This window comes from Sciurus vulgaris, assembly GCF_902686455.1.
Source record: "Sciurus vulgaris genome assembly, chromosome: 10".
NCBI classification, from domain to species: Eukaryota; Metazoa; Chordata; class Mammalia; order Rodentia; family Sciuridae; genus Sciurus; species Sciurus vulgaris.
This window is the reverse complement of record NC_136470.1, coordinates 83,026,897-83,039,195: the sequence shown is the minus strand read 5'-3', so window position 1 is coordinate 83,039,195 and position 12,299 is coordinate 83,026,897. Positions and strand designations below refer to the sequence as shown.

Sequence of the window (12,299 nt, the reverse complement as noted above, 5' to 3'; positions counted from 1 at the left end):
GGAGGTGGGGCTTAGTGGAGATGCTGGGAAAGGTAGATGCATTTTCTTTCAGTGATAGCCAATTCAGTCTCAAGTGCAAAACCAGCAGCATCTTGTGGATTGAGGATTTATCTGGAATATATGGCTTGGGTTCTCCCTTTCCAGGTCAGAACTTTGACTATCTATATCAGTATTTCTAGGGACCCTAATAGCTACATTGCACCAAGAAAGAGTTCATGGTCTAATAACTTTGGTTAACATTTTGTTAAACCAAGTTGACCACAATATTTACTTGACAGATTATCTTGAACCTTTAAAATGCCAATGTTTATTGTGAATCTTCAGGAGATATGATATATTACTTTTCAGACTCATTTTTTTTTTTTTTTTTTTTTTTTTTTTTTGTGGAGGGGCAGAACACTTGGCCAGGACCATGAGCATTTGCAGTACAGACTACAGGACACAATAGTTTTAAATATGCAATTTAGGGGGATTGTATTGAACTTGGCCATTTACTTTCCTGTTTTTGGTTTTTTTTTTTTTTTTTTTTTTCCTTCTCTTTTTATTTTAGTGTGTCTGCTCCTAAGCTGTGAGATTCCTGATTATAAGAACAGGGTGCTTATTTCTGTATACTGCACAGTTTCTATTCAAGCATATGGAATAGGGACTCAGTAAATACTGCTTGATGTGAGCAAAGGTTGGTGCTTTAGACTCAGAAGCCAGAGTGCACAGTCTTGATGGATATATCTATGAAAACCTGGCTGCAGGATTTTTTCTTGTGTCCTTTCTGACAGTGTGCCATGAAGGTGCCTTTCTCTTGCAAGGCTCACAGACAGGACTGTGATCTTCTAACCATCCCTTTGAATTATAGAGGTTATTAGTGGCCATGTCACTACATGAAATTTAAGGAGCGAAAACCTCAGTTGACCAAGAAGCTTTTCTGTGCTGGAAAAGTAATTAATTAACTAAACTGGAAGTGACTGGATCTTGGTCTACAAGGTAATAAGATTCTTTTGGGTCTGTGGTGGTTGTAATTACACCGAATTCAGGACTTGAACTTCAAATGACATAACAGGACCCCAGTGAGTTGCTTCCTCCTCTCAGAAGGCAGGTGCTTTGAGGGGTGGGCTTCTGTATGCCTAGGAATTGCAACCACCATGAGAACAGGGGTCGTTTCTATCTTTCCTCTTCCTGTTTGTTTCCAGAGCTAGATAAATTTTGCTGAGTGAAATAGGAAAAATATTAGAACCTCTCATCATCAGTTTTCCTCCTTCCATCCCGGGAGTTCCTGGGAATAATTCCTTGTCATGCCACAGTATGTGTGGGACTTAATTGATTTTCTTTGTTTAAAGGTGTAGATGTGTGTGAGTGTGTGTGTAGATATTTATAAAGTTATTCTGTATCTTTCTGTAAGGTTTTTTATTTTGTGGGGAAGGATTGAACTTAGGGGCACTTGACCACTGAGCCACATCCTCAGCCCCATTTTGTGTTTTATTTAGAGACAGGGTCTCACTGAGTCACTGAATGTCTCGATTTTGCTGAGGCTGGCATTGAATTTGAGATTCTCCTGCCTCAGCCCTCCTGAGCTGCTGGGATGGCACACATGCGCCCCACATTGGGCTTCTTGTTGTTTTAAGCACCCTTTAACTTTAAACAAGCAAAAATGTCCTATATATTTTATAGAAACATAAATATTAACAGTAACATACATAAATGTACAACTTGTTGATTTTTTTTAACAATGTGTCATTGGTAACCATCATCAAAGAATCAGCATTTTCGGACTCCACAAGCTTCACTTTTACCCCTCCCTGTTAATGTCTGCATAACATTAACACTTTCTAATCTGATTCATTAAGTTACAAAATATTCCTTTTTGACTTGAAATCTCCATCCCATTTGCTCCTTTCAAATTTAAGGAAAACAAAACAAACAAAAAATCAAACATTTTCAATCCTCAATCAAATTTTAACACTGTGTATTATATAGCATTTATACTCACAGAGCCTCTTTTCACCTGTTGGGAGCATCATCTGATCCTCTGTATCACTCTGGAAGGTCAGAGGTTTTTACTGTACTTTTTAAAAATGAGGATTTGAAGGCCAGAAGGGTCGGGCTTCATCATAGAGTCTATCACAATAATCTTGACTTTTCTGGAAGTTATAGAGGCCCAAGCTTAACTTTTTGGTTTGCTCCTTTAAACATTTTGTAAAACACAGCTCTAAACCTGGACCCAGTACATGCAAGAGCAGGACATGGCACATATGAACAGTTGCCACAATGGTCCCTTGTAAATGTGGATCAAGTGGCTTGGGCTCGTCTTTGAAAATATTAATGGTAACTCATGTTGTCTACTGCTGCTCAGTTTCAAGTGTTTCACATCTATTATCTCACTTGATAAAAACTGTAATAACTAGTCCATGATTGATAGTATTTATGATCCTGACCCTGCTAAGTCCACCACAGGAATTATTAATAATATTCCTCATGACAAATGGTGAGGTTGTATTAATTCCTATCATTCCCCAGTTCAAGTGTCCCCAAACATGGAATCATTCATCATCAACTTTTCCACCTACTCCCGAACTCATTTAGAAGTACCCATGAACCCCTAGCATGTCAGTCTTAAATTGGGTCATGAGGAGTGAGCAGGTTATAGCCCTTCCTAAGTGGTCACTGCATTTGCCTCACTTCTCTTCTCAGGATGTCCAAGATCATGCAAACATAGAACTCCAACTTAGTGCTCTTTATAAATTGCTCTTTCACCTCCCTCTCTGAAATTCAGTTCTAGTTCTCCCCATGAGACAGAGGACTTCATGATGATATTTCTTCCCTCACACCAGAGAGCATGTTTGCTAGTCAAAATACCAAAGAACAAAAGGAAATCAATCTGCTCACATTCTATTCCAAGCTTCAAAGATGGCAGGTGGTATATTATGTTGTATCTGTCCTCTCCGAGTTCTGAGCACTTGAAGCTATGGGGGAAGGCAATACCTAAGAGGAGTGTGCTAATATTTTCTGGTGTGAACTTTGGCTCTGCTCTTCTATCAGTAAAGGTTAACAGCACTGACTTGGTAAGGCCAAAAGTTAAGCCAGTTCACTGATCTCTCCCTGTGTGTCTATTGCTGGACTTTTCTGGAACATTCAGGTGCTTATGACAAGGACTGTTATTTTGAAAGCGAAGGTTGAAAATAGAAACCATATTTAGGTTAAAACAGCCTTCATTTATTTAAACTTGCCTAGAAAGGCTCGAAAATCATTTGTTCAGTTTTTAAAAAGAAAAATTAGTCACATAAACATAATATTTTAATCAGTATACAATAGAAGTGACCTTTTTTAGAGTGGAGCTGTGTGAATCTGTTTCTCATGTGTTGAATCATGTAACTACTGCCATAGTATAGGGACATACAGAACTGCTGTGTGGTCCCTATACTGTTCCCATGTGCTTTTCCTTTGTAGTCACCCTCATCTGCTATCCTGACCACTGTGCTCTCTGCCTTTTTGAGAGTGTCATTTAAATGGAATCATGCAGTAGGTAACCTAAGTTGATCCAGAGTGCTTATCAATAACAATATATAAAACTTGTTGCTTAAGTTTTGCTAAATTGTATTCGTTTATTGAATGCACCGAAGTTTATTGATCTGTTCACCTAGTGAATGACATTTGAGTTGTTTCCAGTTTGAGGCAATTAATAATAGAGCTGCTAAAATATTCATGTAGAGCTCTTTGTGGAACATAGTTTTTAGTCTCTTGGGGAAAATTCTTAGGAGTGAGATTGTGGTGCTGTATGGCAAGATGATGTTAACTTTGTAATAAAACTGCAACTGTTTTCCAAAGAGTCAAAACTATTACATATTCCACCAGTATGGGAGTTCAGTTGCTTTGCATTCTCTTCAACTCTTGTTATTTTCAGTAATTTTTAAAATTTATTCTGAAAAGTGTGTAATGGTATCCCATTGTGGTTTTAATTTACATTCCCCTAATGGTTAATGATTTGGAACATCTTCTCACATGTTTATCGTCTGCATATCCTTTTTCATAAAGTACCTCTTCATAACTTAACATTTTAAAATTAGGCTGTTTGTAATATGTTTCCTCCAGCTTTATTCTTTTTTAAAAAATAGTTTCCAATATTGTAGGGCCTTTCTCCTTCCATGTAAGGATTAGAATGAACTCAGCTGCATCTGAAAATATCTTGCTAAGATTTTGATTGGAATGAACTAAATCTGTACATGTCAGTTTTGGGAATATTGACATCTTCTCAATGTTGAATCTTTTATTCATGAATATGGTATATCTCTTTTATCATTTTCTGTTACTACTATAACAAATTGCTAGAAAAAAATACTTTAAAAGCACCCATGTATTATTATTGCACAATTCCTGTGAATCAGAAGGCTAAGAAGGGTATGACTTAGCTGGGTCTCTACTTAGGGTTTTACAAGGCTAGATACCTAGCTGTCAGCAAGATTGTATTCCTTTCTGGATGCTTTACAGATGAGTTATGGAACACTTCAATTTCTTTAATAGTTATAGGACTATTCGGGTTGTCTATTTCTTTTTTTTAATTTTGGTAGTTTAAAGTTTTCGATATGTTGGGTCATTTCATCCAAGTTGTGGAATTGATGTACCTAGAGTTTATAGAATAGTTTTACTACAATTTTAATGAGTCTGTGATCAGTAGTTACATCACCTCTTTCATTCCTATTATTAGTGATGTGTATCTTCTAGAGTTATATTAATTTTATTGTTCCTTTTAAATAACCCATTTTTTGTTTCTTTTTTTTCTTTCTATTTTTTTTTTTTTTGATGTTCTTTGATCTCTAATCATGTTTTCCTGCATTTTTCTTGCTTGGTTCATCTTTCCCTTCTTTTTCTTAGAAGTTAGATCATCTACTTGATATATTTCTTCTTATTTTTCTTTAGTTCAAGAAATTATCCTCTAGGCACATATTTGGTATGCTATATTTTAATTTTAGTTCAAATTCAAAATATTTTCTAAATTTCCTTGGGACTTTCTCTTTAACATATGAATTATTTACAAGTATATTTTTAAATTTTGAAGTGTTTGGAGACTTTCCTTTATATTTTGGATGTCTTGTTTAATTCTATGGATAGAGAATATATTTCTCAATTACTTTCAATTTGCTATGGTTTGATTTATGGTACATGATATGACCCATCTTGGTTAATGTCCTCTGTATACTTAAAAAGAACATGCTGTTATGTTGTGCTATATAATATACATGTATTAAAGCTGCATTCACTGAGAAGACAGATTAGAATATGTGTCCTTCATTTTACTGAGAATTAAAGAATTCATGTTCCTTAGCTAAAACTTATTTACTGATAAATATCAGATTCTGAAATACTCTTCACAAGAATTCTCTTATGATTTAAAAATTATGAACTAGATAAGAGATTGATGATTAAAACAATCCTGATTCTCAATAAATGCTTATGTCCTTTTCTGTAAAATAGTATAATTTTGTTGTGTCCTTCAAAGGTGTGATTGTCACATTTTGAAGGTTGCACCAATTCAAAACATACTCAAACTTTCTCAGTAAATTAGAGAAGGGAAAAGGAAAAATATGGATGGGATCAGGAGGACTCTGGCAAGTGATGTGGTAGCAGGGTTGACCCCACATGGGGATGGCCATCTAGAGTTCTTGCCTTAGTATTAATGGCCAGGTTTTCAGTGGGTAGATCATAGCCAAGGGCATCTGTCAACAGTGGCAGAAATGAAGCAATTCATAACAGTTTCATGGCCACAAGAGGTTTATCTGGCTGTGTTAGTCAGCTTTTTATCACTGTGACCAAAAAATCTGACAGAAACAACTGGGAGGAGGTAAAGTTTATTTGGACTCACAGTTTCAGACATCTCAGTTCATAGTCATCTGGTGCCATGGCTTTGAGCCTGAGGTGAGGCAGAACATTATGTCAGAGGACATGGTGGAAGAGAGTTGCTCATTCATGGCAGCCAGGAAACAGGAAGGGGCTAGTAGGGACAAGATAAATCTGGTGCATCCTGATAACCTATTTTCTCCAGCAGGGTCCCACTTTCCAGTAGTTCATTGAGTCCCCAGTGGATTAATCCATCGATGAGGTTAGAACCCTCATGATTATTCCATCATTCCCCTAAAGCCTACCTCTGGACACATGAGACATTGGGAGACATTCTAGACATCAGCTTAGAGCAAGATTTTACAGGGTGCAAAATGAGATTTCTTGGAAGGAGAACTAACAACCACCTGGAGGATGATCCAATTCCAAGCTCTAAGCAGTCTGTATGAATATGGAGGGATACATGGAATTGGGAAGCTGGGAGAAATCAATCTTATGGCCTGGTGAATGCCACCATGGAGAAGAAATGCTGAAAAATGGTGACCCAGAGCAATACCAGCCTTGGGGCAGCAAAACTAGCTTCAGCCTATCACCTGTTGGTCCTACCAGGGAATCTAGTAACTGAAGTGATTCTGAGGTAAAGAGGTTCTGAAGTTCATCAAGCTAGAGAATGCAGACTTTAGAAAATTCCTTATATAGGGACAGATGTTACAATGCTGAGCACATGTTAACAATCCTCATTAGCTTTTTTCTGTTGATTGCACAGAACTAAATACATATTTGCTACATGATGTAGGCATCTAAGTTGATACATTAGAAAACAATGGCATTAAATATGAGAGAAGTACTAATACATAGGGGAGGAGTATAGAAATGTCCATACAGTAAATAAAATGAATAACACAGAAAAGTGTAGCTTGGAATTTATTATATGTAGGTTCCAGACATCTGAAGCGAGAGTAAGATCTGATGGGCCCCACACAGTAATCTACAGCTCAACTGTAATTCAGATACAGGGAGCCATTGCCTTAGGCTGGTTCCTTTGTTTTCTGTCAGTTTTCCCATCTTGGACCCAACACCCCCTTACCTTAGGAAACAAGAACCAAAATTGTATTACTGTTTACAATAATAAAATTCCAAGGTTGAATGCAAGATGATTTAAATGAACCAGCATTCTCTGAGGAGTTTCAGATCAGCCAACCGCCTCCTGCTAACCTTGGTACCTTTAGTCTATCAGAACCATCTCCTTCAATCACATTTCTTTTCATTGTGCTTTGTTTTAATTCATCACAGGAAAAGACTGATCCTAGATGTGTGTTTGCACACAGGTTACTTTGGATTAGCTTTACCTCAGTGACCTCTCTGCTGCCTCTGGCATAGTCCAATTACTCTTGGGAATATCAATTAAGGTCCTCAATCACACTAATTAGAATGTCTTATAAGTATTGCTTTAGGAGTTCAGCAGCTTATAAACAAGCAAATTGGGAAAATCTAGAGGTGTGCATGGGTTTTTAAAATAAGCAAAAGCAGTTCAGAAGGCCAGATTGTTTCAGTATAGCCAAGTAGTAGGGCTAAAATTACTGTGCCCTGAATCTCCAATGAAACTGTCTAGTTGCTCTTGCTGACAAGGATTAATGCAGAATTATTAATTACTTTTATTAATGACTTGGATGAGGACATAGGTAGCATGCTGATCGAGTTTGTAGATAACACAAAGCTAGGAGGATAGCAATTACTATGATAGCCCAGGGCCCAAGATGATTTCAGGACAGAATTTAGTGACAGTCCATCCATCCAGTACATGCCTAACAGTGACCTTCATAATGCACAACTTGATAATTATATCACTCCTCTAATCAGAAAATCTTAATGATTCCCTATTTGCTATTTAAGTAAAATCCCAAGTCTTCAGTCTTCTCTTCATGGCATTGCTGTGTTCTGATCCTAAAGCTCTCTGCTTTCCAGAAAATTCTTCTATAGTTCTTTTTCCAATACCTTGTACTTGAGCCAACAGGGTTTTTTTATATTCTATCTCCTATTTATGTCTCATATTTTCATTAACTTTGAAGATTATCTCCACCAAGAGTTTCTTTTAACCATACTTTTGCCTCAGTTCTAACCAGCCAAACCAGTTCTTGTTCAGTGGAAAGAACCTCTTATGTTCAGTCTATGCCTGCTTTTGGCTGCAGTAATCGCTTTCCTTTGCTAATCTTCAATAACACTTATCATATCCACTCTATTTTTATCACTTTCTTCTTTGTATTGCAGTACTTTTGTACACAGTTTAAGTCCCTGCTAGACTCTGCCTAGTGCTATAACTTCTGTCTGATAGTCTCTTGCCTTTCGTAAATGCCTGTGCATGTGTGTGTTTTAACATAGTTGATGATACTGAAGTGCTTTGAATGGAGTTTATCTATTGCAAGAGAGTACCTTTAGAAAAGGCTCTAAATCTTGCTTGCTAGAGGCCCCTGCAGTTAGTTTATAGTAAATTGTAAACAGAAAATGCTCCTTCAAATTTTTTTTTTTTTTTTTTTTTTCCAGAAGTGCCGGGTCAAACCCAGGGCCTTGTACATGTTAGGCAAATGCTTTACCACTGAGCTACCCCTAGCCCTTGATGCATGTTTATTGAATAAATCAGTGATTGATGGGGAAAAGTAGATGTCCATAAGGTAATGGTGTAAGGATTGGAAATGGGTGGTTTGGGGAAGAAAGAGACATTTAATCTCTGAGATAAATTAGTTGCTTGTGATATAATAAACTCCCTGTGATTTGTGTATGACTAGGCTAGAGAAGGAAGCATGATATGACCCATAGATTTTTGTTGGTGTTTGGCTAAGACAGGAGACGTGGGTTGGAAGCTCGCATTGTCCTTTAGGATGACCACAGCCTGAATTGCTTGGCAGTACCAGTTAATACCTTCTCTTTCTATGCAAAATTCTTAAGTGTCCCATTTAATTGATGGTATATGGTCATGCTATTTATTGAATACCTCTTTGGCTATATTAGGCAGTGGGTCCCTTTGGTTATGAAACTCATGGTGTAGACTTTTTTGTTGTTGTTACTGATGATTAAAGCCAGGGACATTGTACCACTGAGTTATATCCCTACATCCCTCGACCATTTTATTTTTTCTTTTGAGACGGGGTCTTGTTAAGTTACTGAGGCTGGCCTTGAACACAATCCTCCTGCCTCAGCCTCCTGTGTAGCTGGGATTACAGTCTTGTGTACCATTCCCAACTATGTCATAGGCTCTTTGGGATAACAGCTGTCAGTTTGATGAGGGTATAAATTCCCCTTCTGTCACTCTCCAGAAACAATCTGGACAAGTTCCCAAGACCTCTGTATGTATCTTTGTATGACTGTTTTCTTCAAAACAGAAAACAGAGGTCTTGAGCAGGGAATTTCCAAGTCATTTCCAGGTTTCAGTGTTTTAAACCCAGAGGATTTATCAGTGGTCAGATGTGTCTGGGGTAGTAGGAAAATAAATACTTCACAGAGTTGTTAAATCGCTAGGTCTTCTGCATTAATGATCACACAACCAGATGCAAGGGCAGGATTCCTGCTAGTTGGCAGCTGCAGCTGGTTATCAGTAGGAAGGCTAGAGATCATAGAAATTGGACTTCTGCCTCATCATTTGTCTCTTCCAGTGAGAAGAGCAAGAGCAGCAGGGCATGAGGTTTATATATTTCCCCTTAATATAAATTCAGAGTGTGGTGGACGACAGACTAAGTCTGAATCCAGGACTTCTAGACTTTCCATTCATCACTAAGAAGGAAAAGTACCTGGATCATAAAATATTCCCCACTGGAATAGACCAAGGAACTCAAAGAAAGGGTAAGAATAGATTTCTCTGCTATAAATGTGACTCCCGGTCAAACATCAAGATGAATATATATATAAATATATATTTATGTAGGCAGTTATAGTTCAGTGATTAAGAGAGAGTTCTGGAACTTGGCAGCTGGTGTGCCACCCATTTCTAGCCAAAGGATCTTGGTTATATTACTTCAACTTTGTCTGAGTTTCCTTATCTGTATGTAATTTGGAGGTTAAATAATAAATGACAAAACAAAACCCCTCCAATTGGTAGGTTCTGACAACTAAACCTGTTGGTCTCATAAAATTCTTGTAGCAGTTCTTAATCTACAGTCAGCGTTCCTACACTCTAGTTTTTACTGTTTAAACACTTGAGAGTAGTAGCAAGTATTCTGCCTTACCTTTGTATTTATGTTGACAGGATGGAACTTCTGTGGTGTGTAATGAGTCTCTGCTTCTATGGGATCCTACAAGTTGATGCCTCAGGTAAGTGAATGTCTTTTGACAATCAATTAAAATTTAAGTCTTGTTCAGGGCAATGTATCCACTCTTTGAGAACTAATTGAAAAGAAATAATGCCTATTTCCGTTATCTTCTGTAGTAGCACAGAATCAAAGTCAGCATCTTTCATAGGAAGAATTTAATAAATACTAATTCTTTCTTCTGCCAGAAATTCCTTCAATTTATTAGTCTGTTAAATTATGGTCATCAAAATTTAATAGCTACCCTTTATTGAACTCCATCATGGTTTGTGCTGAGTGCTTTACATACATCATCTTATTCAATCCTTGCAATAATTCTGTTTTTTTTTTTTTTTAAGGAAACTTATGCTCACAGAAGTTAAATAGCATGACCCATGTCACATAGCACAACAAAAGTAATGATGCTGAGGACCATCAGTTCATTTCATTTTAGAACTGGGAAGAAACTTAAATTGTCCTTCTTCTGGACTAGAACAGAGGACTGGGCTAAGACCTCTGGCCATCTCTTCTGCATCCTGCCATTCTAGTCCTGGTATTACTTGGTGCCTGAGGAATCTCTCTATTTTGGGGCCTAAATTGTGAGAGAGCTGAACTAGATGGTCTCTAAGGTTATCTGCTGCAGTGCCTTGTGTAGTTTTCTTTAAGATTCTTTTCAACTGAAATTCTGCAATCACATCTCTCTGAAAAAGTCAAGGTTAAAGGGGGAAATGGGACTAAAGAGGAAATACCCTTGTTTTTTGCCCCAGAGATGTATTTTCAAGACAGACAGATCACGGCAAGGGAAAACAGCATTTACTGGTGCATGTACTCTTGTCATTTTATTTAAACACCAAAGATAACTCTCACATATATATACTGTCTGCCTTTTCCTGATGAAAGAACTGAGGCTCAATCAACTTAAAGACCTGCTCAAGTTTATCCCGTTAGTAAAGATTAGAACCTGTGTGTGCTTGAGTGTAAAGCCCTTTGGTTCACTGTACTGTATTTTCTGGTCACCACATCTGAAGACTTGTGTAACCATAGTCATAAATGCCCCCTCCCTGTGTCCTTATGCCATATCTACTCGGACTGTCTTTTACTTTTCTTCTCTTCTTTCCTTCCAGACATGCTGTTCAAATTCTTTTTTGATTCTTCTTAGTTTATAGAACTGCCTTATATGCTTATAACATCTTCTATCTCTGTTTTGATTTTTTTCTATTTGTCAGTAGTCTGTTCATGTCCTTGATTGGCACCTAAGTAGCCACAGACATGATTTATCCTGTCCTGTGCCTAACACAGTACCTTGCACATACAAAGTACAAAACTGAATTGATAACAGATTCATACTAAGTCAGACAGGCCCAGAATTTTTTTCTCTATTTTATCCTAGCACTAATTTTCTCAAAAGGTTGCCTCTATAGACAAATAAGATAATTTTAATTTCCTTTAATTTTTTGTTCACAAAATTAGACACATGATAAGGAGTTATAGAATCTAAAAAGATTAGACATTGCTGGGAAAACACATTTATAACCTAATAAAAGGATGTTTTGCAACAAACACAGTGAAGGATGACACTGAAGTGCATGCTTGCATATATTGACAGCAAGGCCAATGTCAAGTGTCATAAATAAATTACCTGGTGAAAGTAGGAACTTTCCATAGAAGAGAGCAGCTGCAAAAGACTTCAGTCTTAAGACTTGTAAAAGTAGTGAAGAATTCATTTTACTTGATATAATTGGCATCAGGTGAACATAAGGACAGATATCTTTGATTTCTAGTTTATGCCCAGCAGGAGCCTATAGCTTCTACCTGTCTGGCATATAAGTTTTTATGATCACACTGGCTTCCTCCTTTACCAATCAATTCCAAAGGCAAAAGTAAAAAGAATCAATGATTTTATAAATTCTGATATCTGAAATGTTTTATTTTAATGGATAGAATAGGTCCTTAAACTAGTATGGTTAGAAGCTACAATGACTCAAAATTGTGTTTCTGTAAAGTTGTTGGCTTTAACATCATACTGACCCCTGGGCTTGACTTTGGAAACATTATTTGGTCTGTCTCTGCCTTATTTTCAGCACCTGTAAAATGAAGATAATAAATTCCATTTCATCAGGCTTTTGATAGGTGTCAGTCTAAATTATAATATTTGTTAAAAACCTGATACATGAGGGTTTTAAACTTTATTATGATTAA

At 37.0% G+C, this 12,299-nt stretch overlaps 1 protein-coding gene across 6 annotated transcripts in view; it reads left to right on the top strand.

Annotated features, from left to right (window-relative positions):
* IL1RAP (interleukin 1 receptor accessory protein) overlaps positions 1-12,299 on the top strand; it is a 171,498-nt gene that overhangs the window by 30,394 nt on the left and 128,805 nt on the right. Inside the window, exon 2 of one of the 6 annotated variants that reach the window (XM_079100859.1) lies at positions 10,061-10,125. The exons of the other annotated variants lie outside the window; for them this stretch is intronic. Coding sequence (XP_078956985.1) covers positions 10,062-10,125 — 64 coding nt within the window. The 5' untranslated portion in view covers position 10,061. The remainder of the gene's footprint in view (positions 1-10,060; positions 10,126-12,299) is intronic. 6 annotated transcript variants of the gene reach the window in all.